At 46.2% G+C, this 27,935-nt stretch overlaps 2 protein-coding genes across 3 annotated transcripts in view; both read right to left on the bottom strand.

Annotated features, from left to right (window-relative positions):
• Nucleotides 1-11,149, bottom strand: part of LOC136350462 (protein ABHD18) — a 142,742-nt gene extending 131,593 nt beyond the window's left edge. The window contains exon 1 of the mRNA XM_066302182.1: nt 11,138-11,149. The gene's annotated coding sequence lies outside the window, so the exon portion shown is untranslated. The remainder of the gene's footprint in view (nt 1-11,137) is intronic.
• On the bottom strand, nt 1,343-27,935 carry LOC136350461 (semaphorin-1A-like). Of its 2 annotated transcripts, none has more exons than XM_066302179.1 (9): nt 27,647-27,935; nt 18,559-19,061; nt 6,835-7,027; nt 6,493-6,581; nt 6,241-6,382; nt 5,399-5,830; nt 5,085-5,289; nt 4,467-4,943; nt 1,343-4,343 (listed from the first exon to the last, which is right to left on the bottom strand). In XM_066302179.1, exons 2-9 carry the CDS (start codon nt 19,012-19,014, stop codon nt 4,172-4,174), a joined length of 2,166 nt encoding a protein of 721 aa, XP_066158276.1. In that variant the 5' UTR covers nt 19,015-19,061; nt 27,647-27,935; the 3' UTR covers nt 1,343-4,171. The 2 variants fall into 2 exon arrangements, with proteins under 2 accessions (XP_066158276.1, XP_066158278.1); XM_066302181.1 differs by having other exon boundaries at nt 27,608-27,935.

The following is a 27,935-nucleotide window of genomic DNA, read 5'->3' on the forward strand; positions in this document are numbered from 1 at the left end:
TTGACGTTGGTCAATCTCCCCAAACACTCAGTGTTCGTCGTTCAAAATTCCACGACTGTGCTAAGACTACAAAGATTATGAGTCCAGATTAGTAGGACAACGGGCACATCGACGGCAAACTTATAATGGCTGGACCGAGATACGTGTAGTTTCAATCAATGGACGAGTCGAGAGGAAGTGGGGCGCGGCGAAGTACTGTTCTACCCAGACATTAATCGACTTTCTAGCTAAATTACTGTTTTTCACCTGCGAAACCGTTCTCGAAAATATGTCTCGCCCCGTTTACTAGAAATACCAACAATGTCACGTGGCATGTCTCGGGATAAATTACCGAATAAAATGCACTGCGGCCTCTGCAGCACCATCTAGCGGTAACATCTGCAACTGAAAAGAAAAAATCGATATATTCTCTTTCAGCCGCAGCGAGACCTGAGTCGTCTATGCAATTGTTATCGCTCCAGCGTTGCCGCGCGTATTGTTAAAACGGTACTCCTTGTACTCTCGGCGCGATAACGATTGTGATGGTACCGTGCCGTACCATCGGGTTAATGCGTTTTGGCCAGTTTCATTCTCTTAGGAATTCAGTTTTTTTCTCTCAAATATCGGGCGTCAAAGCCCCATCCGCGTCTCTGCGCGGCGATCCCTGAACGTCACCTCCTCCGCGTTCGGGAAATCAGCCCCGGAGAGAGACGTAATGGCCGAAACCGAGGAGTGCCTGGATGTGGGCCTGTCCAAGAAACGATTAATTGACCGACAGAAAAGGCCACAGGAGGTTAAGAGAAAGGGATCGAGTATCTCCGAAGATGGACGCCACAACGGAACGATAAGCGTTTCAGGAGAAACGCTGATATGCGGGAACAATTTCCATTGCAAAAGGGAAAAGTTTCCGCCGGGATTGTTAACAACGCGATGCGGGAAAGGGCGTAGATAAAGCGGTTGGAACGAGAAAGAGTAGCGTTGCGCCGCAACTCGAAAGGGCGCAAATCGGGCATGTAGCGGTGCCGAGGCATCACAGAGGTCCCCTCGATTAGATGCAGGCGAAACAAGTACAACAGGACTGGAACGACCCAAAGACACAATAGATATTGTAAACACGCAACAGATGAGGAATGCGCGGACTAGCAGGTGACGAGAGGAGTAGATAGCAGCTCCTCACAGTCCTCTTCCGAGGTCCTTTCATCCCGAGGTGTTTAGTGGATGGGCATTTTGGCGAAAGTGGAAAGTTCGTCAAACGCCTGAATTTGTTTGGAGCCAACTCATTAAACCTTAACAATTTAAGGCCGTTAATTCCCACGCTAAGATGATCTTACAATAGGCTCGATGCACTTCCCATTGAGAGGCGTTGAAGTTTTATAAAAGATTTATTGTCTTATTTATAACAAAAATAAGATAATGGGAATGTACAAAGCTATTAGTACCTATTTACCTTCTGGTTGTTAGATTTAGGTACCTATTTAATATGGAGCTTAACGGTTACAACATTGAAACCATATAAAATTATTTAACACGTTCAAGTTTGGTGATTTTTGAGCTACATTTTTTGGCGACAACCGGCAAGAAAGCGAAGCTAAAAACCAAGAAACTAAGTTCTAGTACACGGAAAATACACTAAATATGCATTTAAAACATCTCGAATGCTTATCTAACTAACTAAAATAGATCAATGAATTAATGCATGATTTTTAAATCACAGCCAAACCTGTACCTGAACCTAATATAAAAATACTCTGCAATGCTATAATATACTCAATTATTTAATACATACTACACGGAGCTACCAGACTTTTCCATTAAAATCACATGCGACATAAAGGCTTGATATGACACCCACGGACAGCACTCTTAAATGTGCACCCATAAAATCGTTTCTTAAGTCACCATCATTAAATATCAATTTGTTTCATATTTAATGATCGCTTAAAAAGTTCTCGTGATGTAAATCATTTTTCAATAAAATGCGGCGAACGTCCCAGGTACTGCCGATGTGCTTTTCCACTGGACAGCGAGACGTTCGTACGTTTGAACTGTTCGCGTGACGTCAAACGTCGACTACGTCACGTTTAGGTACGACACGTAAAGCAAAGGCAAGCGGTGCCCCAATTTGAAAATTTCGAGAGGGCGAGAACGCGTCGAAAAGTGCAAGATTACATCACATGATTTTTCGTAACGCTACGTATACCTAAGACATGTGACAGTTAAGTTTAAGCTAACTTATGATACTTTTGCGCCAAGATTTAGGGGCAGGAGCAGCGCCGGTCTGGCCTTGTTCCGCGGGACTGCCCCTAGACCTTCGACAATTTTAGGGAAGATTAATTAACCTACGGATTAAAATTTTCGGGAGGCAATAGAAAAATAGAATTACCGGTACGTTGAGTACCTGTTTTGCAAGTATGTTTTGTCATTTTTTTTTTTTTTTAATTTCGGGAAAATTAACAATTATTTAATTGATCGTTTTTCGAATTTCCTCCCAATCGAATTTTTCCCAAAAATTAAAAAAAAAAAAAAGAAAAACGGATCGAAACATCTCTATTGTTCATTGTTCATTCGATCGATTCGTTCCCTACCACTAAACTAAAAATACATTATAAAATTAACATTGAGCTTCCAAAGTGTTTATATATTCGATAATGTTGTCCGCTGAACTCGTTGCCAATGAAAATCAGCAACAATTTCAATGTTCGGATCATTAATTCCTAATTATTCAATATGCCGATTGGGATCATCTCCTTATTGATCGACCCTTCGCGGGTAATCCCCACCTGGCATATTGTGCCTTAGAGAGTATGCGAGATCAAAGATTGGACGTGGACGGTAAAATATGTACCAAAGGTTGTACTGAAATATTTGGGCGAAAACTGTTTAGTGTGACAAGTGAAAAATCATTAAAAACTAGCTAAGAATACTAATTACGATTAGCGAGCCGTTGGATTGGCCCTCGGCCATGCAACGAGGCGATTGCTGTTAACCGTGGCAAGATTCCAGAGATAATTTACGACGGCAAAATTTAATTTTAGTTGCCACGATGGCGTTAGTTCAGGTTGAAATTCGTCACTTTTCGAACACTACGAAGACAGGCCTCGCTTAAAGCCGCCACGTGTAGTTGTTGATAATACTGTCACTGTTCTTGAAATCTCTTGCGTTCCAATTTGTTTAAATTTAGGAAAATTTCGACGAATTATAACGCAACACGTGTCCAGATTTCCGAACAATAATAGTTTCGTCTCCGACTTTACAAGTCTGGAACTCGGACGCGGACATCTCGGCAACGGTGAAAGCCGCGAGGTCGGTCACATTGGCGCGGAGCCGTGCGCTGTCGAATTCGAGAACGCGTCGTTTCAAATTTTCGAAAATTCGCCCTTGCCCTCGGGTCTATACGAAAATACTCAAAATTTCCCAAAAAGTTTCCACTTTTTCCCCAGCTTAATTGTCGGACGAGTTCAAAATTCATTCGTCAGGCCAACTCCTCCTCTTCTGCAACGCGGCGGCGTGAGTTGAAATCCGACGTTTCGAATTTCGGCAACCGTCAGCAAGTTCGTTTTTTCGCACGGGCCCCAAATTGGGCATTCGCGTCTTCGAATTCAGCTATTTTCCCGTTACGATGATGCACCACGTGTTTAACCGCCCTCGCGTCTTTCCTGTTACTCTCCGTGTTTGAGCTCCAGAAGTGGACAGCCTATATAACAACATAATTGACAGTCTATTTGTTACCGTGTAAAACTGCAGGTACAAAAATATACTCGAGCAAAAATCACCTGAAATTTAATGGTTATCGTACCAGAGGGGATGGCTCATTCCCTCAAATCGGTATGTCTGCCCTGGGGATACGTAGATGCGAATCTCGCGAAATCGCAGTAAATCTCTCTTGAATCAGTTTAAATTACCTGACTCCTCGTTAAATGTCCTGAATCGTTAATGAACGTTATTAAATCGCAATTTAAAAGTCCGTTTTAGGCATTGTGAAAGTCGCACATGTCATACCTATTACAGGTACGCGAGGTATTCACACTACGTAGCATCAGATCGTCAGATGCATCTAACATGATCTTCGATTTGTTGAATTTCAAAAATATTGCCGCGAAATCACAGTGAACAAATGAACATCATTATGAATTTCTGCACACACGCAATTTTCGCAAATGAGCCACCCCCCGATTTCAAAATGAAAAATATACTATATGTAAGTTTTCTTGATCTTCTGGAGGGTGCCTTCGCTGACGATGTTTAAATTCTTGGGAGCAGGGTCCAAATTGTCCTTCTTTGGCTGGAGGCTGTCCGTGGAAACGCTCAAGTCTAAGTTTACTGTCTTTGGTCTAGCTAGCATGCTGTTGGGATTCACGTTTACTCTGGAACAAAAACGAGAATAATGATTTAAAAAAAAATCTAATGGGTTCGAATCGGGATTTCGCGGAGTCCACGCACGATTCGCGACCTAAGAATCGATCAACACCCAAAATCAGCGTCCTTACCTGTCTAGCTGGTTGTGCTGTTCGATAAAGGGCGTATTGGGGTACTGCAAGTACAATTTCTTCGATACACAATACCCCCCCAAGAAGCCCAAGAATAGCCCCATCATGGCGGCAACTACGATGCCCCACCACAGAGTCCCGGACGTGAAGTCGCTCTTTCTAACTTGAGAGCAGCTAATTCGCACGTCGCCGTTAATGTCATTGTCACAGTCGTATGACGGTTCCAAGAGATCGATCGTCTTTAGAGACTCATCCACGCCAGATCTCGGCTCTTCTTGATCTATGGAGTTGTCGTTGATGGTGTCGTCGTATTCTTTACGTGGCACTTTCTCATTCGTTGACACTTTGCATTTTGATATATTCCCCCGCGCCACGTCTTGCACGAGGTACCTGAAGGAGGTTACAGCGTCCATGCTGACGCAGAGGTTCTTCAGCTGATCCCACGCGCAGTGAGGATCTCGGATTTCAATACATTCGCTGAGAAAAAAAGACGAGAAAAGAAATGATTTAGGTGTTATTGAAAACATGTGGATTACTTAGACTTAGGCCCTCAGGGCGTACATATGTGGGTTGATGCGTTTTCTGCACATAAACACCATCGAGCAATTATTGACTTACCTGCAGGTAGCGATGAATTTGCAATGATTGATAGCAACCAATTTGGTCTCGCCTTTGCTAACGACAATTATTTTGCCGTAACCTGGGGCTAAGGTCAGTTGTCGTACGGCGGTCCCTTTGGGAAAGACTTCATTGTCAGATATCACAAAAGCTTTTGATGACTGATCAGTTGCGATATTGACCGTTTTCAGGACTTTTCCATCATCTAAAAAGCCGACAGATGAAAATCCCATTGCACGTAAGGATTCGTATGGAAAAAAAAAACAAGGAACAACGTAGGAATGGAGAAGAAATTGGTCAATTTTCGATCTCACCTGTTCCAATGTAAATAACATCGTAAGTCCTGTCGTTCACGGTCCTCACTTGTGGGTCAACAACGATAGCTGTGAACCGATAGGTCAAGCTAACCCTGATCAGAATAGGTCGCCCGTGGAAAGCCGGGACAGCATTCTCCATCAGTGGATGAGTTTTGATGAAGTTCACGTTGGCATCAGGGAGGATCCTGCTATCCCTCACACATTCCCCCGGTCGCGGATCGGGCACCTTGTTGTCAGGTACCGGAAGCCAATTCGAGTTTATGGTTTCTTGGTGCTTAAACGGACCTCGGAAGACGTCCTCTATGTCGTTCATTTGGAATATGCAAATGGCGGAACCTCCAATCGCGTTGTTTGGTGTGGTTAGGGCGCTGTAGATCAGCGTGGAACGTTTGTCCCCGTAGACGCCTTCAATTAGTTTGCTCGTCGATTCTGAAACGTCAAGGAAATGAGTTTTGTCCTGTTTCGCCGTCTCTTTGATTCTACGTAGAAAATGTCGCTTTGAGCGTCAACGAAGCGAGTCAAAAACGCGGGTGTGCGAAAACTCTCTCTATCCTTCCCGGTAACGGAGATCCCCCGGGGGGTGGACCTCCGCGGGGTGATTTTTACTACTCAGGTATTTACACTAAATTTGGAAAGGATCTTGTTAAATCCAGCTGGAACGACTACCTGCATTTACAAGTAATCTAATACCAGGCAGTCGGGTTTATTATACGTTAATCGCCATTTCGCTGACTAAACTTCATTTACGTGTGGAAACCTTCAGTTATTTCTCTCGGTCTGGCGCTTAATACCACAATTTGTTGCACGTCGTGTTAAATTTAATAATTTCATGTACTTACGAATTTCATCGAAATAAAATGGATATTCGCCCGGTACAGAGCAATTCAGTCTGGCTTTGCTGAACGTTGTCCATTTGTTCCTTGACTGATGGGGACCGCCTTTATCGTGTTTACAAACTCGAGCCACGCGAGAATATATTATCTAAAACAATTAATTTATATAATTTGTTGCGCAAGGGCCCCAAAATGAACAGTCGTTTTCGCCACTCTCGGAGGCTCGGTAAATACCGCTGGTGAAAACGGCCCGCTTACCTTTCCGCAGTTCATATATTCCACGGCGGTTTCCCGGAAGAAGAAGTATATGTACTCCTCGTGAGTTATTGAACTCACAAAACTTGGGCCTGAAAATGAAAACGACATAGATTGGCGAGAATTTTCGGAAATTCGGGCAGTTCAATGAGGGTCACATCGGGTCTGTGGGTCGTGTCTGAGTGTCATCGCGAACATTCGACGATTCGGCGCAGAGCGGCACGCCATTTTAGTGAGACTTTCGGAAATTTACGTGCCTCGAATTTCCTGCGCCGCCCTGCGCCTCAAGTCCTTAAACTGAAGGGCGCGAGCGCCCCCCAAAGAAAAGAAAAACTGATACTTTACCATTGAGTTGCTTGAGATCGGACAGTTCAGTGCGAAGGGGCTCCCTATAGATGAGGGGGTCTCCTCCTGAGAAATCAGCAACCGTTGCCGAAAACAAGTGTCCATTGCTGTAGATGGCGGTGCTGTTATGATTTGGATCATACGGACACACTCCGATGCCTTCCCACTCTTTCTCCATCAAAAATTGCCCGTTCTGCAAGCGAAAAGTAACCGGTCACTCTTGGTGCTTTGGGGTATTTGTTATCAAAACGGACTAACGTGAAAAATAACAACAATGAAAAACTAATCGGTAGATGAGGGCTTTGGCCTGTCTGCAGGAAGAGAAATCGCCATTGAAGACTGCCATGAGGAGCTCGCGTTATTAAACGCGAAACGTGTGCTGAATTGGGTTGATAAATTACCATTTCTATACCCCATAGAGGCCCGTTCGGATTAATTGTATTTGAATTAGAGAGTTGAGGCTGGCTAAATGCGTTACGGCGTAGCCACAGGCGCATGTTCGGCTTTCCCGCTGCGCTTTGGCTAAGAGCTAATTTGTATCTGTAACAGGCACACTCGAGCCGCTTTCTAAGGGTGCGCTTAAATAGAATTAAAGTAGTAGTTGTGAGTCGAAGGATGATTACACGCATTCCTTCGTTTTCTTCCATTTAAACGACTCGAAGCAATCGAATCGGCACTAATAAAAATCTCCGAGGATGTGAGGCTTCGGCAATGAATGAATGCCCCTTGAATGTGACTTTTTGCTCCTTCCTCGTCGCCTCAAATGGCCATTTGCTCCCATCCGAACGTGAAATACGCTGCTCCACACGGATTGCATGCGTGGAGCAGTGTACGTACGCATTTCGAATAACTCCGACATCGTGCGATTGTTGTTACCAGTTCGACCTGCGCGTACGCAGGCGGAGTTTCGAATCGTCGTCTGTACAGGGTGATGAAAAATTAATCGCGCCCGATCCACGAGACTGTCGCCCTGCGTGCAACTTCGACTGAGAAGTCGCGGCGTGCGCACCTTCGATGGCGACGCTCGATCCGAATTTGAGCGAAATATCTCGCGAACATTAGGAGCTGGTTCTCAAATTCGGTACGTCCAGTGGTTTTTGGATCGCTGGACGACGGAAATCGCTGCGGCCCCTTGAAACACGATCGGCTCCGTTTACACACGAACTTTCCCAAATTAGAACCATATTCACGCTGAGGCTTAATATACCCGATAGCCATGAACCAAAACTGCTTACTAATTACGTTTGAAACACTCGCTCCGTGCATAAACACACATTACGATTTAATATAATTAAGAAACCATTCGTACATACAATAAAAACAAGTCATTACGTAACCTTGCCTGCATAAACTACCTGAAACACCTGAATATTCAAGGGCATATCATAGGAGAATATGAATTATCTAACCATACAGCAACATATCAACTATGTAACGGCTGAGTGAAAGGCCGAAATGCTATAAAGTTGTTTATTTGTCTTTAGTGGTCAGGCGAATGACTTAAAAGATACTTCGTTGCAGTGTCCCTAATCAGCACGAAGACCGTTTAGTGCTTTTTCATCCAGATGAAAAAGGCGATGGGGCTTTCCTGGGAGTCGGACTCTTCGGACGATCATTTTCGCCCGGGCGAGGTCTTACGAACAGTTAACTCCAGATTGCTTTGTGACGTATGCACGTACATTCCTTGCGCGAGATACCATTGCGCAGGTACGCGCAGGCCAGTCTTGCGCGCGCACGAACAACACGAGGCGCGCTATTGGCGAACGCGCGGGCCCTTTCGGTATTATTCCCCTGCGATTTTTGGGGCCTCCGCGGCCTAAGGTTGGAACTTTCACATTTGCTGCGCGAGAGAGAATAAGGAACGGATTTACTGTTAAATTGGCATTTGTCGTTCTACGAAGATTTAACGCTGATTTATTAAAGTAATTATTAACAAAATTAATGGCAGGTAACGAACGTGCCTCTAATGCAGCTTTAAAATTCAACGTTGCAAAACCTATAAAGTCGTCCTAACAATGTCCCATTCAATAGTTAATCTACCCTGAAGGAAAAGGGCACGTTTGGGATACCTTTCAGGTCGTGAGAGAATTCGGGTTTTCGTTTCGGGCGCGATTTCAGGTGTTCATTGTGTCCTTGACCGTGAGGATTGTCCGAAGTAGTCCTTTCGGGGCACCGAAACTGTTTTTTCTCTTCTTCACGATTGGGCGTTTTTTCAGCAAATGCCGAGCCTTGTACCTACGCGTGCACGTGTCCCCCTATCGTCCTGGACACCCAAAAGAAAAAAAAACTATTTCGCCATACAGGGTGTCTCTGATGGGTGCGGAAAAGTGCTACCACGAATTCCCGAGGCTAAAACATGGTGATCTAACCCAGCTTTCGCCTCAGTCCAAAAGTGGACGATTTCGAAGATACAGAGTGTCCAAAGTTGAATTTAATTTTTTGCACACACGAAAATGGAGGTCATTTTGAACGTTTGTTAAAAGCGTTTGTTGCTAATTAACTTTTCGTTGATAAATCTTCTATTGACTGTTTTCACTAGAGAATACAGTTAACAACGCATTTACCTGTTTCTGGCATTTTTGGTGTCACTCTTGTGGCAGTGCGATACAGTGGCGAGTTTGTGTGAGAAATCGAGCTGAATTTGGGTTCAAATTGCGTTCAATTAACTTAGGCCTGCTCATACACGAAACGAACTTGTTAAGTCCAGATATCTCAAAAACGGCTGCTCAAATCGGCCCTTACCCTTTCCGGGTAAAAGACGTTGGAGAATGAGAAATTTCATTTGGAAGTAAAATCGGTGCGGCTCAAAAGAGTTATTTCGTTTTAAATGTGTGCGAAGTGCCGCGGGTGGCGCCCCCTACATTTTACAATGAGAACGAAAGCAGATTTCAATTTGTCACCCCAACCCCCCCTGGCCGAATATTGCGATCGTACACCAATTATTAAAAAAAAAGAAAATACTTATGAAAAACTGAAACCAAATTGAACTTTGGACGCTCTGTATCTCCGAAATCATCCACTTTTGGACCGGGGTAAAAGTTGAGTTAGAATTTGTGGTTCCGCGCCTTTTGGAGACGCCCTGTAGAAATGCGCTCGAGTTTCGCTTCTCCGAGGTCGCATTAATCGATACCTGAAACGAATTCGAACGAACAAATCGTCCTTCCTGTGATCTCCCCGAGTCCCCGTTCACACCTACAACACTTCCAGTGTCCATCGGGACGGAAGAGTGCCGAAGATCCCCCAGTTCTTCAAGCCGGGACTCGGGGCAAGCGCCGTTGAAGCGCGCGTGAAACGCTCGAAAGACCGAACCGAGGGTGAAAAGGGGGCGAAAATTCGCGAGGAAATCGGGTCCAGGGCCACGGCGAAGAAGGGACGGCGGTCCCGTTCGGCTCGGTCATCTGAGGGCGACGGGTCCCGATAGGGACCGCGGCGCGGCGTGCGGCATGGGTGATTATCGGCGAGTTTTGGCACGTTTCTCCAGCGTCCGGGTGGACAGGAACGGCCTATGCCAGAACATGGAATTTGTCCCAGCAACCGAATAACTAATTCGACGACGATCGAGTTTCCTTGGAGAAAAATCCAAAATTACAGGAAAGTGGGAAAAACACGACATAAATGTGTTTTCACCGCGTAACGAGTGTTTACCCGAAACACGAGGGATATTCTATTTATTGACGTATTTATAAAAAAAACGAGCATAAAAATCCTCCAAGGAGTGTAAAAAGCTTTACTGCCTCGACGAGCGCCCAAGATTATTTATAATAAGACTTCCAACTTAAGTAGTTCTCAGAATAATAAATACGGGGCGTCCACAGATTATCGTATATATATATATTTTTAGATGCCAGTTTCGATTTAGAGAAAGCAAACTTTAAAAAGAGGTTTGGGGGGAGGGGGGCTATCGACGCTCCTGCCCTTGCCGTCTCGGCGACTAGGAAACGTGTTTTTGCGTACTCCGTTGAGCAGCACCTGTTCTCGAGCCACACAATAGGCCAATAGGTTAGACACATGTAACGATTACCTAATGATTTACCTAACATTTACCTAATCTACGAGTCAAAATTGCCTGAGAGCGACAACACGGCAAATCACCAAATAGAATAATGTTTACTTAACAATGCGCTGGCGAAATTTCTCGATTTTTATGCCTGAATTACTAAATCGCTCACCAAAGCGTTAACGCTATTCTAAATTATTGTTTCTGATTTTATAGCGTTAATTTCATAATTGTTTTTTGTTTTAATGCTCGAATTTGGACGCTCGTGGAATGCTCGGTCAAGCCGATCTCGACATATCTTGCGCATTTAGTAAAAACTACGCCTCGAAGTAGGAGTTGCGCAATCGTTAGAATTCAACGTGGAATCAGGAATGCCGTCCGTACGGGGTGTGTCGGAATGGTACGTCGAAAATTCAATCGGCCGCCGATTTTGGGGAAGGAAGCTCGGAGGCACGTGGCCCGCCTCCGCTTCCTGTCGGAGACACGGGGCGACAAAGAGTGCCTTCGTTCGGTTGTCAACGCGTTTTAGCGAAAATCGGGGCGCGCGAGACGCGCCACCGTCCTCGCCAGCGGCGTCCGCGTTGGCGCGACCCTGACGACTTCCGACGGAGAACATGTCGCGATTCAAAAATGGGGAAGAAAATCCCGAGTGCGCCGCATTTCTGCGGAAAAAAGGCGCCTCGAGCGATTTCCGCAATGGTAGCTGGTTTCGTGGTTGGAAAAAAAATTAAAGCGATTATATGCGTGTTTTCATTCAGCGTCTCTGCCGCCCCGTAATTCGTCAACAGAGAGCGAAAGCAAACCCGCGTTCATGCCAACTTTTTTTTTTTTTTTTTTTTTTTTTTTGTTAAAATCATTCAGATTCACCCTCTGAGCGTTTGACACGTTCACCATTGTGACGGAACATCCCGTGTTACTTCAAAGATGTCCGCCCTTCAACGCCGAAAAAATGTTCAAATCCAGACGCACCGAGGAACGGGACGCAACAACAGCAACCTCGCTTCCCAGCAATACGTCCGCGCCACTTGAGATAAATATACGGGACTGTTGCCGAAGGTTTTACTTTCGGCGTGCCACTGTGAGCCGAATCGTTCACTCGGCACTTCGCAATTACGTTTCTTCATAAAAAAAAAAAAAATTAAAAAAGCAAAAAGAAAAAAGAAGAAAAAACATCCTCCCACGAAACGAGACGCTTAAACGTCGTATATTTATGGAAATTACTCCACTAATAGTAATCTGGATCACTGAGCTCATTCATTCACATTTATTTACGAGTTTCGTTAAGTGCCGAGTGGGCATCGTCACAACTTGACCGAGCGACTGCTAAATACGGCCGATGCAAAAAATGTCCTATAACAAGATTAATAAGTCGTCAAGGTTCATCTGAGGTGTCTCGGATCGCAGATGGAACTGGACTCAAGAGACGCACACGAGACATTCGTTTCTAAAGAGCGCACGGTTTATTTGCGCTCCCTGTACACAGACTCCAGGCTGCTACTGGGCGTCCGCCGTTAATGGAGTTAATTCGAAGAGGCGAAGGAGCCACGACGGCAATAAAACGACAATTTTTCCGCTGGAGCCGTGAAGTAACGAGGGGGAGTTGCATGTGGAAATGGGGGGAAGAGACGGTTAGGCCCTTCCTGAAAAAGAGATTTTTTTCAATTTTCTTTATTCATCCTCGGAAACCGATATCTCGGCAATCGCAGGCACCAGGAAAGGACTTCGTGTAAAAAATCGACGTGTTTTAAGGTCCCCTACACGCACCTGTTCTGTGTCGGTTGCTTCGCGAGTCGCCCTGTATAATCTTAGAGCCGTGACAACGACGGGACGTCTTCCACCAGTGGTCGAAAGTAGATAGATTAACAGAATTTTCAGTTAAATCGTCCATATGTTAATTGATCTGTTTCCTATGCGGGTATGCTATTTGTCGCAAAACACGTTATAGCAAATAATAAACAAGTGTCGATAAAGTTACTTTATCTTCGATAAAAGAATAATCGGAATTCACCTGGTCAAAAGTAGATAGCCGCGATCAAGACAGTTGAATTTACTTTACTAATTCTTAAGATATCAGGAAAGTATTAGTGCCATTTGCATTTGGTCCACGGTCCCCGGCGCGCCCCGTGGTGCAAAACTGTCAAAAAGGGCGAGTCGCCTAAGCTCTTGATGGGGGCGAAGGGAAAGTCCAAATTGCACGCAGGTTCGATGGTGAAAAGGGGCCATATATCAAAGAACTGGATCGATTAACCCGAAACTGACCGGCCAAGGAAGCTGAACAGAAGAAACGTGCAGAAGATAAAGGCCAGTTAGTTCGAAAAAGCCATTCGCGTCTTCTGAGAAAATCCGATCCCAGCTGGGAGTTTTCGGAGTTTCTGTGCGTTCACAGGACTGCAAGACGAAGATTGATGGAGGAGAAGTTATTCGCACGTAGGCCAGCGAAAAAAAAACCAGTTCTCGGTAAGAAAAATCGGAAGGCCCTAATGGAATTTGCTAGACGACATACCTATTGCCTCAAACAGGATTGGGAACGAGTTTGCTGGAGCGATGAATCCAAGTTCGACTTGTTTAATTCCCATGGCGTTCGATTCGTTGAACGCCCCACTGGTCAGCGATTGAGCCCTGAACACGCCAGAACCACGGTTAGCCATGGGGATGTTTCGTCATTGGCCCAGTGCATGAGATACGCGGAATCGCGGATAGATTTACGTACAGGGGTGCGCTTCAGCATGTTACGTTGAAGGCGATCTACCCTTAAGATTCCATTTTCAACGCGACTAAAGCCCAAAAAACAGTCAGTTAAACCATTTGTTGATGGAAGAAAAAGCGCCGATTTCGAAGTGGCCTCCCCGTCCGCCCGACCTGAGTCCCATTGAAAACCCGCGGCAAACTGTTGGTGGAGGGTAAAAATTATTTTAATTTTACTGATATGCGAGCAAAATATTGATCCGGCAATGTTAGACAAATTGATGGAATCAGTAGCGCGCCGATGTCGGACAGTCATTAACAATTAATAGATATTTTACCAAACGTTAGTGCCTTGGGAGAGGTCCCAATTGATTTTTTAAATAATTTAAAGGAAATTGTTGTTTTTTTTTTCGTTTTGAAATTGCCCGTCTAGCTTTGACCAGTACTGTGCGACTTGAACGGCACCTGCGCGCGCAGCGAGTCAAACGCTCCCTACAAAAAGGACTGCTTGTTTTCATTCCACGGGGTGATGAAAAAAAAAAAAAACAAATTCTCACTTGGGGGAGGTTCTCAACCACCCAAGCGGGAAATAACTTAAAATGTCCGTTTCGCGCGCCGGTCGGCCGGCTCCGACGGCGCAGCCCTCCGTTCCGACATCCCCGCCCTCTCGCAGTTTCGGTGATTCCCATGCGACGCATCTTCGGACACCCTGTACACCGATCCTGCACCGGGTGATTTCGGATCTGAAACACATGTCGCCGTTTCGTGTGCGGCGTCGCGAGCGGTACCCTGCGACTCCAAAGCGAAAATTTAGGTGGGTACCGCACATGACGTATGTTTAACCATAGAAGAGCAGCACTTATCTCATTCACGACGATGATTAAGTAATATCAGAGGACGTGCCTGCACTTGTATTCTGCAATTTATTCTATTTCCTTTCGGTCTTGGTGTGGGCATTTATATTTCCTTGATAACCAGCCTACATACATATGCATGTACTCAACTGTATCTAAACGTATTTATTTAAATTAGATCGGAGAACCGATATTATGTGTGGACTGCAGACTATTTCCTGACTTGAGATCTATAGTTATTGTTTTCTTGCACCTATAGCAGTCCTTGTATTGACGCGGACCGATAGCGAAAGGAAAAAGAGACACGCAGGCTAATCCCCTGATCTTATCTCGAATCAAGCCCATATATTTGGTACTGAAACGACCAATAAGTAAAGGTTCTCAGCATGGGCCTAATCTGAAATCTCGGGGTGCCACTGAAAATAACTGGTTTGGTACCAAGCCACGTTAATGATATTCATTTTTTTTTCTAGGTCTTTGTTTAACATACACCTGTGCGTTTTCCATAAATTTGTGAACAATATGGGTGGATTGTTCCACGTTCACATCTTTATATGAAAATGTCTGAACCCGTAAAGAGAACCCGTGAAGGTTAAACGGAAACGATGTTAAGGCGCACGCAATACTCTTTGACTTGTTCTCGAGACGTACAAATTTGTTTGTTAAACCTCTGCATTGTTCCCGGGGAAATTGCATGACGCTGCTCACGTAATGAGCCTCGCTGCATAAACAAAACGCACCGCTCACGTTGCACAAGTGGAAATATATAATATGACTTTTATCGCTGACGCCTGGCGGCGGCCGGGGGGTTTTCCCGGCCGCGCGGAAAAATTCAAACAGCGTTAGCTGAGCACATTTTGGCTCGCAGCTATCAATTATTTTCTCGGAGAAATCTAATGGGTTCAGATCGGGTCGCCGTGACGGCCACGGAGTCTCTCGCCGCCCCGCCCACTCCCGTCGGTGTGGAAATGTCACATTCGTGAGAGCTCCCTTAACCGAACACTTTGGCTTTCTCAAGGGGCTCGAGTTCTCACCGTTCAGGTCTGCCGGATGCTCGGCGAAGTCGCGTCCCATGCCGCACGGCCCGATTTGGAGTTCGTCCCGAGATTGAAGTTCACGCGTTGAATGGACGTTCCGTGGAGTGGAAACGGCGCGTGGGAAGTTCGGCGGGACCGCCGTGTGCCCGTTTCCACCGTCGGTTCTGGGATCTCCCGTGCGAATTCTAATTGATTCGTCGATATCGTCGATCACGACGATGTGACGACACGCGTCGCGCGTCGATTTCGATGAATGTGGCGCAATCGGAATGTTCGATTTAATCGCCGGAACTGCGCTCTCGGAACGAGATCGCTGGCGGAAACGCGATGCCCACGTGGCGTCTTCGCCTCTATCGATGTTTTTTTTTTCTTTTTTTTTTTTTGGCGACATTAATAAGTTCCAACTTTACTCCCCGGTTACGTAACGAGTGGTTTTTTCTTCTCTCGATCTGTTGGACTGGCATGAACGAATGTCTCGAAGCCGATCGCCGGACAGGTGTTTCGTTTGGCCGTTCCAGCCGCAATAGGCGGCCCCTCGATTTAAAAGTTATAAAATTATGTATTTGCACTGCCATTAAATATTAAGTAGGTAAAATTCTCTTTGGAAACTTGTTTCGCATTATTTACACAATTCGCATTAAAAGCCGCATGAGTTCATTCATGGCAGAGCGACGATGGGTCTCGAATGTTGGTCAATGCGAAGAAACGCGCCGCGACCGAGCCCCGGTTTTCGGCAAAGGGGGGGCCCCGACGTGAGGTTTTTACTGCCGAACTTAACGAGGATCATTTATATTGATCCCATGAAGTGCGACACCTGTAAACAGAACATATAGGTGTTTCCCTTCTTATTTTTTTTTTATAAATTCGGTTTAATGCGTCGGTGCAATTTATCCTCGCTCACTTAGAATACAAATAAGCTGTACTGGGCACGACGAAGGCCAGCTAGTCACCAAACCTGAACCACATCATTCAGGTCATCGACTAACGTCATTCAGGGCCACCAAGTGGCTATTTGCTATCCGCACCAATCATATTACATCACCTGCGTCGACATGGCATCAGCTAATGATGCGCATGCATGTACGAGACGGGTCTTACGCACTGCTGCATTAGTTCGAATGTCTCGCGTAACAGGTACCTGTTCAATGATGGTTGTCAATAATGGTACCAAAGGGGATCTAGATGTTCAGAGTTTCAGTGAATCGAATCCCGAGGCGTTTATTGCGAGTACTTGCACGTCTAAATCGTGCAGTTGCGTAAGAGACGCCCCTGCGTGCTCCGGATCGCCGTAATTCCTCCCTCCGTGGAGGAATCTTCAGCTCCGCTGGTCCTCCTGACTGGGCACCACATGGGCCACGAGCTCAGGCTCTCGAGTTAGCCTCATTGATTTCGGTGTCTTTTCCGCATTGCTCACTCTAATGGCGAACGGCTCACGTTCTTCACGGCAGCGAACCATTCAAATTCTTTCGAAGTGCGGCATCGTGCGTCAGCACGGGATTTTGAGGAAAATTTCCGATTCTGTGACGCGCCATACTGCGTTTACACCGCAAATCTCGAGGACGTTTTCGTTGCTGCGCTCTTGTCACAGTCCAGAAGAGCATTTTCCCTCGCGAATCGTTCGCTAGATGGAAGGTCCGCGTGAGCCTCCCGGAGGGTTCATTCTTTAGCTCGCGATAGAGAGCACGAGGGCTGGTCCGATCTGTTAGGCTGATCTCCTAGAGGTACCTCTGACCAACGAAGAATTTCTACCGCACGAACAAAGACCCGCGCTCTCTGCTACATTGTTAGAAACTTCTATGTCTATGTGGTTGGAATGCTAACAGCAAAATGCTAATGTCTAGTGTACGTTTCAAGGTAGATCATCAACAAATTATTACGTTACGTAGGTAACAATTACATGTTTTACAAGATGATGAAAAGTTTTTTTTAATATATCACTGCGTTATTGTGAGCAAATGACTAGGAAATGATCATTCAGGATGATTCAGCCGGATGTGTTTTGATTCTTTTGAACGCGTCACACGTTTAAAAATTGATTGAAATTATATAGCATTAATGCAGGTTAGAAAGAGGTGCCACTGACACAGATATAACGCCCACAAAGTAGATGAAAAAGAAGTCAGGGAGTGAGCACTGACTGCAGCTAGTTTGTAGCGTTGTTACACCCACCGACAATTAAAAAAAAATCCCTATGAAGAGGGTCACCTCAGTGGAAAGGAAAGTTATTTTCGTGCACCTCCCCCCGAAGAACCTCCCCACAGCCCACAATAATTACTAAAATTTTTGAAAAACATTTTTGTTATTTTTTTCTTCCGCTTATTTGACGCGGCAATTCAAAGCGACGAACGACACTTAATCGGCGAGAGTTTCCCCCTTCTACAACGTGGCGTTATCACGTATCATCGTCAATTTCGCCTTTCCGCACGGGCGCCATCTTAAGTGACAATTTTTCGCACGGGCGCCATCTTAAATGACAATTTTTTCGCACGGGCGCCATCTTAAATGACACTTTTTCGCACGGGCGCCATCTTAATTGACGCTTACTCCGCACGGGCGCCATCTTAATTGACACATACTTGAATTTAACTTTTGTTCTGGTTACGATGATGCATCAACCATCGAGCTTCAGTCTCGCACTTCGGAGCGAATATTAAAAATTAACGTCAAAAGTCTGCGGGGGACAGGTCCGGCGAGCGTGCCGTCCGACGTGCGTTTCCAATTCGGCGAAAACTTGAAAACTCCCCTTCCGGGAACCTGTGCCTTGGAAATGGCACTTTTTCGCCGAAACAGGCCGCAGGAACGGACGACCTGTATATTTTTACCAAAAACGAAACAATAACGAGCACCACGCTGTATAATCCGCCCACACTCAGTATTGTATGGCCTTTTCATTGAATACAAAAAGGGTCTGTATTTTACTTACCGCATACTCTTTGGGTTCTTTAGGCTGCAGTTCAACTGGTGTCTGGTTCGAATTTTAATCAGGGGCGGGCATATATTAGGTTGGAGGTTATTATGTGGATATATACAGGGCAGGCCAAGAGATATCGAACAATGGCGCCGTTTCAGATAATCTTTCTCGGCTCATTATTCACCATTGTCCGTGAGAATTATCACGAGGACCAGCCTCTGGAGAAAAATGGGTGCTTACCTTGTAAACATAATTCCTGCATAGAGGTTTGAACGAGTTGGTACCGCAAACCAGAAGCTTTCCATGGCTCGTTTTGAAGAGTAATCTGATATAGTTCTGGCATTCACCTTCGTTTTTGCCTTTCAAGTTGCATAACTGCCCGTGGGCTTCTGACGACGGCCAGAAGATCTCCGGGCTCTTTCTTTCGCTAAAGTCAAATATTGACAAATTGTAAATCCGGTTTCGACCACCCAGCAGTACCGTTTCTTCGTCTTGATCCAAGACAATAAAATTTTCTACATAGCTACTAGAATTTCCCTTAAAACTCTTTATGTATGAGATTTTGTTCGTTCCGCTGAATATCGTCGTGGTGTCGGGCAGCCATGCTTGGCAAATTCGAGAAAGGCAGTATAATATTATCAGAGATATCGAGAAGAAATCGTTGATTTTCACAAGTGATGATATGGGACGAAACATCTTCGGATCATTTGCTGGTGGACTATCTTGTCGTTTGCCTCCTTAATCTGAAAAAAAATATATATATTGCGTCAATGAAAACGTACACTGTCGGTTACTTTCGGTCTACTTCTAATCTATTTCCAGCTCTCCAACAAAGGACCAACATTGTATTTTGTATTTTTAGACCTAGACAGTAGGCAGTGTTAAAACGCCCACGGAGCTGAGTAGGTATACAGAAATAAGTCTTTGAAGCGCCGATCCATGCTGGGGTGCAATAAATGCAATCGCTCTCACTTGGATTTAAAGCACTGGGAACGGCTTATTATACAGGGTGCTTCGAGCCTCGCAACGGTCTCGTTTCGGGCGACTGGTCGCCTCTTAAAGGTAAAACTCCAAGACGTCAACCACCCCGCGCAGATGCGCCTGGAGGTACGTTGCTGGGGCTCGGCCCCGGTTCAATTCGGCAATTCAAAACTGTCGACGCTTGATCGATGCAACTTCTCTTCTTCCACCACGTGGCGATGTCGAATTGAAAATCTGACGTTTCCGTTCTCGGCAGCCATCTTCGATTTAGGATTTTTTGACCGGGCGCCATCTTGGATTTTCACATTTTCGAATTCGGCCGTTTTCCCGATCGCGACGGGTCGAGGATCCGTTCGGCGACCAGGAACTGTGCTCAAAGCGATCTGCGAGAAAGCGGGATTTTTGAAATCGGCGAGACCGGGCCGATACGTCATCGTAATCGGAAGAAAGGGCCGAATTTGCAAATGTGACGATCCAATATGGCGCCCATAGAAGAACTGAAGCTGATGACGGTTGCCGAAAGTCGAAACGGCGGGTTTCGAACGTGACACCGCCGCTCGGCAGGAGGGGCAGAGGGGTGCCCCAATGGGGCGTCAGTCGTTTTGACTCGCCGCGCCAAACAGCTGAGAGGAACAATCTTGGGGGATTTTATCTAGTTTTTTTTTTATCTAGCCCGAGGTGCATGACTCGAAAAACTCTATTACCGTGTAACTTTACATGCCCGATGAGGATTTATGAGTCACTTAAGTAATTAGGAAACGCATTTTTCCCCAGTAACATGCCCATGCAAATGGTAAAGTCCTCCGCAACAATGCACCGTCGCCGATCGTTGTTTTTCTTTTCTTAAGTGCCGATGATCCAGGTGCCTTTTTACAACGTTTCACGTGAGGGCTTTATTAGTACCATTAGCACAAGTATTAAAGCCCAAAAGCGATAATGTATGAGGCACACGATTAGTCACGACCGTCAGAGAACAGTTACGGCTGGGAAAAGCGTTAAATGAAAATAGGCGCAACCCATACTCCTGAGAGCCCATTTTGCGGTAGAAAAGGAAAAATTTCTCACGAAAGGAAACAAACGCATAAGTAGCAACCAGCCAGATTGAATTCGATAAGTAATTCAGTGTTTTAAGGCAGCTTTCACCTCATACCTTCGAGACGAACCTTCGATGACGAGGCGAAGAGCGGCTCCTCTCTCGACTTCAATTCGGACCACAATGGTTCTGAGAAGCTGCAGGATTTTTTTTTATTTATTTTTTTTTTTAGTCATCGTGTTTTTGCAACTCCATTTAAATTTCATAAAACCGTAAATGGATATTAGATTTAACAAATAAGCCATGTAGCCGCGGAATTGAGCGCCGCAGGCGCAGAATTAATTCCGTCCGTAACTCGTTTTCTGCGTAGTGACTTCGTGCGCACCGAAAGCTCTTAAAGCGGGATAGTCGCCACGGTAATTATTTACCTCGGAACTCTTGACTCAGTAAATATCTCGTGAATTATATGAATCATCTCAATCAGGTTTGCGTAAATTTTCCCTTCATCGGTCACAACGATGAATCGGGAACGAGCGAAATTGGGGGAGCGGGGGAATTAATTCACTTTTTTACGAAATCTTGCGCGTACGACCGACTCGACCGCAATTTGAATTTTACCCGAAAGGGGGGTTCGCTCGGTGTATAATGCGCATTTCAAAATGGAACAGGACTGAATGCCTCGACATTTTCTGTGACAAATGATTACACAGTGATATAAACTTGCGTATCACAAGGTTTTCGAACACATAAATGGATATGCAATGCGGCATAAAATCGCAATTTAAACTGACTTTATTGACAAAACTAGCGACAAAGTGAAGGTCGTTTGGCATTTAGCTTAAAGGCTCGCGAGCTGAATGTTAATTGTTATTTACCTTAAGGATTTATTTTGCTTACGTCGACTCCCAGTTACGGATGCGTCAAGCGCAGTTTACCCAGCCGAGCTGCGCCCGTTGTCCCGCAAAAAAAACCTCGCAGTTCCTGCCGAAAATATCGGAACTCTTAGAGATCCCCCTCGCACGAGCAGTGGCTCGCGAGGAGTTGCCCAAGGAACCCGTGTACCGAGCGTACTTCGAAAAGCTCGCCCCCAAAGGTGCGCGCTAAAGGTAAAAACGCTGAGGAATGAGACGAAAAGGTGGGTCCCATTCCGTGAAATTGTCGAAAGAAGAACCAACAAGAGCGAACGCCCAATGTTAGATACGGATTTATTGTATTTCCACCAGGCTGGCACCTCTCCGCACTAAATTTTACTCGTTTGACACCTTCTCGCCGGTAACTTTCCCGGCGTGGCCGGCTAGACCTCCCGATCTTACACCTCTCGACTTTTTCCTTTTGAGAATGCGTTTGCGTGAAGCCTACGCGACCCCTGCACGGGGCCTTTAAGTGTTCCCTTGAGGGAGTGCAGGGGCTTCTGGCAACGTTCCGCAACGGGATCGTGAAAAATTTTATAATTCGAGAAAAAAATCATTTGCTCCCCTCGCCGTCCCCCCCTCCGTTCTAACGTGGACGCGTCTCGAGCGTGTCCGTCTTCAGTTTAAGCATTCCGAAACCTGGAGGCGGCAAGTTTTCACGAAATCACCCGGTACATTCGCTATTGGCAAGTGATTAAGGGGGACGTGCGGCTAATTGAAAAACTACAGTATCATAATTTGGCTTCGGTTTTATTGATCGTTATTGCATGTTTAAATTCTCGTTAAACTGAAGGAGGGTCGACGAGCTTCAAGGATGAACACGTCCACATGTCGCTTTCGACGATATAAAATTACCGTACTCCACTGTGCGGCGGGCGCCGCTGCGTTTTTCGTCAAAGCGACGGCGTCCGGCGGACGTACGGTCAAGATGGTGACGCCTGGGGATCTCCCGAGCGACGGATTCACTCCGAGGAGTCGAATTGCGAGAAAGTTGGAGGAGCTTCGGGGCGCCGGCGACGCGAGACTCGCACGGGCCCCAGTGGAAGTGGCGTTTTATTTCCGAGGCCCCCGAACCCCCCCAAGTGGGGAACGCGCGATCGATGCGGGAGCCATTCGGGTCCGTCACGCCGAAAAGGGGCACGTCGAGGATTCCCAAATGGGGGTAGGAGATCGCCGTTTTTTGCCACTCCGAGAGGTTCGCACGCCGATATCTCGGGAACGCCTAGAGCAACCGCCTTAAAAAATATCTCAAGCCCATCAGCGACGCGTTATCCTGAGTCATTATCTGGCTATTCTCTTGAGAATTCGATGGTTTCTGCGAAGCGCGAAAGAATAGACAATAGATATAAGAATATCAAACCTTGAAATGGATTATCTGCTTCGTCGTCGGTTAATAGTTGTTTCGCTGAAAAAACGTGAATAATCGCAATGGAAATTAGAATTCGGAATTGGCCATGTTCGGGCATTGATCTACGGCGAAATGGATGCGAAATTACTCCATGATAACGAAAAGGGAGGCAGGCCTGAAACCGCCCGAAATCGCCATGATTTCCTATCGACGATGGTCCTTTTTAATTTTACTGCCTAGGCAGTAAAAACCTCGCTTCCGCCGCGTTTACCCATCGAATTTGCAGTTACGTAAAAAGAATTTTATACCCCAGCTGTAAAAGTGTTTCCCTGCAGCACCGGCATTAAAAGTGACGCTTTACGGCCTCCTCCGCGTCGTTAAAAGCCGAGTTAAGCCGTCAGTTTTGTCAATCGGAGGACAATTTTCTTGATAACGGACGTCGGAGCCATCTGCTCCTTAATTACGAATTTATTTGCACGGACACAGCATGTGATAGACGATGAAATCGCTTTGGATTTATTCTGTGATGGAATAACCAAAGGAAATGTGCACGGGGAAGGAATGACTCGCTTTCCGGAGGCAGCTGTTGGTAAAGTTGATCTTCGCGTTTGCCCCAGCGAACAATAAGTGCAAACAATTGGCTAATGCGAGTGCAACTTACCTGCGATATTTAAAAAACGCAATTTCTTTGCCGCAACCCGTCGATATACCGGCAACATGCTTTCACAACCGATGTTCAAAGACTTAATATTACTCACCTTATGCACCTCGTGCACTCGATGACATACGCGAGGGTGTACCATATTTCCCCGAAGGGGTGAATATTAAATAGACCTCTCGCAGGAGGAAGTCAAGTGCATTTTAAATCTCAAATGTCCGGTAAGTGTCGTCGGAACCGTTACATAACGAAGATCTGCTGGACGTAGGGCCAGGAGGCGTGACGGAGCGAGCTCATCTCAAGCGCAGAAGGAAAATCCGAGGGGTTCGGATCCGGCCGTCGCGGCGGCCACTCTGCGGCACCGCGCGTCTCGTTGTCGAAACCTGGCCGGGCCGCAAGCTCTGTGCCATAACGAATATATCGAAGTGTGTGCACGTCTCGAAGCGACATATACATGCGAAACAACAGAGGTCTCAGGCGTGAATATTACGCAATCGCTTGAAGATTACTCGGAGAAATTGAAAGTAAAGAGCATCTCCAACAAATTCGGCAATTAATAACTCGACAAAGCGTCTTCATCGCCGACGTGAAATCGAGCCCACCATTTGGCGTATATGCCAAGGCCTTTGCACGTTTAAATCACAATTTGCTTAAAGTAATAAAATAGTGTTCATCGAGCACGGGTTCAAGCGAGGTTCAAATGGAGGAGATCTGAAGCCCAGCGCGAGCGGTCCTCTAAGAGAATCTCGGCGGACGGCGGAGCGGAGCACCACCACCACCACCACCACCTCCTTTCTCGTGGGCCACCGAAAAGTGGTTTCCAGGAGGGCGACGTGAATAACCACCGCAGCAGGGATTATCAGTAGATGAGGAAATTTAAGATGTGAAAGTATGTTCGAAGTGACAACAAAGGTCACGCGTTTCCGCAGGGCCCTGTACAAACGTAATTCTGCGCTACAATTAATTACTATACGCGAGCACAGTACCATGCATGTGCGCTGAATCTATGGTTGTTCTATGTGCCTACTTCAAATTAACCAGCCATAGAGACACTCCTATTCACGAATATTAATATGTCAACTAATACATTATAATAATATTAAATTCACGTTTCTCGCCCATGTTCAATAGTACCGAGAGTAGTACTGAATAGTTAATTCAATTTGAAATTCACTGTGTTTGAATTCGGAATGAGGAATATTTAAAATCACAAAGGCCTTTTTGCTCACTGCCAAGAATACTTTATAGGAAATTATTGTCTTTGTTTAGGCTTAAATAATGCATTAGCAGCGATTTGATAGTATGATTTATTTCAAGTCGCGAATCGTGGTAATTACACCTCGCCAGGCGAATTCTGTGGCTGTGTCGCTGCCAAAGTCTGCAGGTCAGTCCTTGCCCGTTGCGGCTTCGCAATGATCCGTCGTGCGTTAAGGCCCGGTCCAGGCGCTTTCGAGCAAAAACTAACGTCAAAAGTCTGACGGGGTCAGGTCTGGCGAGCGCGCCGGCCGACGCACGTTCCCATTGTTCGAAACGGCGCTCCGCTCCTCGCAACTCGCCCTTCTTCCCGGCTGCGACGACGTCCGGCGATTTTGTGCAATTATATATATTTAAAAAAAAAAAAAAAAAAAGAATCGTGTTTTCACCAGGAGCACCTCGGGACGACCCCCGCGCCGTCCTTCGATAGAGCCATTTCCGGACAGTTCGACCGAGTTACCCTCGGCGTCGATCGCAGTTGAAAAATTAACGGTAATTAGCCCCTTTCGCACTTCACATCGTAGACTTGATTACATTATTGGTCAAAGTCCCACAAGAGCGCTCTTAGGCCGCAGCTGGGACGTCGCAACTCGAAACCGGTTTTGATGATCGGATGCAGCTCAAATCGCAAAAATAAATTTCTTCTGACAATCACCGTCATCCCTGCGTTGCGGTCATCGTAATTTCACGCGAGCGGACATAAAGGTAAAATGTCGCGTTTTGCGTACCGCATCAACATCATCATCGCGGGGAATTCAATATGAAATTGAGGGAAATCGGTAAGTTCAACGAGATTTCTGAGGTCGGGCGCGCAGAAGCGCCTCGACGAGGGACGGACGGGCACCAGGGGCAGACGCTCGAGGTGGAACTGAGGCGAAGCCTCATCTCTGACCTTTGACGCCACGCGCAACGCGGCTCTCAATTGTTTGAGCAATCGAACTGTTTTCAGCCGTCATGGCGGACGGCGGCCACCTTCGGCGAAAATACCAAAACGATCACTTGCGCTCCCTGGGAAGGTACCCGTTGGTACCGACGCTTCCGAGGCTCCCTGAACGATTAAAAAAAAAAATGAAGAACGATCGAAGATGGCGTACGGGTCGAAACGAGGTTGAACCGGTCGTTTCCGGTTACTTGAAACGACGCTCCCGATCCGATATCCGAATGTCGTTTGAAATTTTGGTCTTCCTGCATGGGCCTCAACGTAAAATCGGCCGGACGAGCTCGTGCGCTGTGAAGTGTGTCCCCATTTAACGTTCGCTGAAGTGTTTCATCTTCCATTTTATCGTATTTAACTAAAACAATTGGATCGAATTTTACCTCGTCTTCGGGCCCCTAAATCCAGTGCTCCGCGGGAAAAGAGCGAGAATGCCCATGGAAGCGCGATAAATCTCAGTCTTCGCATGGATGAATGAAGTGCTAGTCCATGTATAGGATATTGCAGCAGGTCAATTACCTGCATCCCTTTATCATCTCTCGATTCCACTATGATTTTCTCTGCAGAACATTAATATCTGAATACTGTAAGCGACTCTAGAACCACCCATAGTCTCGTTATTTCTCGGGAGCGACCGCAGGTGTGGCGGAACCTTCTCGGAGGGCACGAGTGCGTTAATATCTGGGCATTTAGGGTTCGGACTAATTTGGCCGTTTCGGGTTTTCGTTCGCTCCGCGTTTCCGAAGAGCCTGCAGGACGTGCGGAGACCTGGAGCATCTGAGATCGAAGGAAAATTTCAAAGAAAAAACGTCTCGGATGATCTAACGAAAGTTGAGAAAATCTCGAGAGATCGGGGGCGCTTTTAGGGGTGATTTCAATAAACCGCGAGATTCGTTCTTTGCGCATGACTAATTAATTCCTCTCCCTGTTTAACTTGGAGCAACTCGTTAGACGTCTGATTGATCGAATTGATTCGTACGTGCTCTCTCGCCGAACACGCCATTTCTCCCCTGTCCCCCGGTTCCGTTCTAACGTGTACACCATAGAGTCCAACACCGACTTAACAAGTGCTCCAATACGCAATAAAAAGAAAATTTGTTTGCTCAGAGCCCCGTTTCGAGACATCTCACCGATCTCGTCCGTGCCAACGCCGGCCCTGTCCCAAATGAAACTGTCCGGGGAAGTTCCAAAATCCTTCGGGAAGACGTTCCGGACCACGACAACTGACCAGACACTTTTGATTTGAGTTAGAATATGCCGAAGATCTGGCAAGTCCGGTTTCCAGGGACGGAGGTGCCGGCCTCCCGGGAGAGCGATCAAGTTAGGCGACGGCCCGGAGCGGAAGGGCGGCGGAATTTCCTGCCCGGCGGGTTTTCTTGGGGACGGGGAGGAGTTGAAAATGTCGCCCGGGGCGCCAGACCGCCCCTGCCCCCTTGAAGGCGGCCGAGTACCAATCCGCCAGAAAGTACCACTTTGTCTATAACCACAATACTTTTATTCCTTTTACGTTTCTTTGTTTCGAATTACACTATTCGACCGCGATTAAATCGATAAAAAGCGATAAGGTACCTAGCTGCTGTTCGATAAAAGACTCCATTCACGATGGACACTGAAATATACACTTTTACGAGAGTTACCAGTTAATTGGACTTGATGCGCGTGAGTACCTATGGATTCATGTTGCGTTTAGTGCGATTCATAAGTAAGTAGGCATTTAATGGCTCCTAATAAGAGATAATTGAATCCTTTGCACCCCTTCACGGGAACGAAATGGGTCCAATTGCTTCGGACCACGATCGCAGGAAGGGTCATTCGTCGATAGGTACCCACTTGCCACTTAGGCTAGACCGGCCGTTTCGATGCAGAATCAGAAAGAAAGTCGAATGCCAATTGCATAAAACGGATTATTAAATCTCTTGAGTACGTAATAGGTACCTATGCGGTCAAGACACCGAAGTAGGTAGGCACCCATAGGTACTGCAAGCACTCGTAGGTACCGTAGGTGTTAGCACCTGAAGGCAGTTTAGGCGCAATGAATCTGAGATGCGATTGATACCGAGATGCACGGTGTGTGCTTGTGTGTGTGTTAAGGCCCCATTCGTTTCACCGCCATATTAACGCTTCCATCACCCACATGCTACGATCTAATCTAAAGCCTTATCGAGCACACATAAAGCTGGAACTAGAACAAATCTTGGGGCTCACCAACCTGTAGGCCATTTTTAAGATCCAACATCTGTAGGTACACACTGGCGAAGTCGTACCGAGTCGCTTACGTCTAATTCAGTCCAGCACACACTTTCGGAGAAAAATTCACCTTCGGCGTCGAGTTTGAGTTAGAATAGATGAGATTTAGTACCGGCTACGAGTCCATGTTTAGTGTGCATTCGAAACTGTCCTGTACTGAAAACCCACATAAACAATAAACATAACGTACACACGGACACAACACTTTTCCCTACTACGAAACTCTCTGATTACGCTCTGAATGAATAAAT

The sequence above is a fragment of the Euwallacea fornicatus genome, chromosome 3 (genome assembly GCF_040115645.1).
Source record: "Euwallacea fornicatus isolate EFF26 chromosome 3, ASM4011564v1, whole genome shotgun sequence".
NCBI lineage: Eukaryota > Metazoa > Arthropoda > Insecta > Coleoptera > Curculionidae > Euwallacea > Euwallacea fornicatus.

Bases quoted from the DNA above. Each gene is read 5' to 3' on its own strand.
- LOC136350461 (XM_066302179.1), bottom strand. From the start codon at position 19,014: ATGTTTCGTCCCATATCATCACTTGTGAAAATCAACGATTTCTTCTCG. The intron at 6,582-6,834 runs GTAAAGTATCAG...TTTCATTTTCAG, and splicing joins CGATCTCAAGCAACTCAATG to GCCCAAGTTTTGTGAGTTCA. The intron at 5,290-5,398 runs GTGAGATCGAAA...TCGGCTTTTTAG, and splicing joins TGTTATTTACATTGGAACAG to ATGATGGAAAAGTCCTGAAA.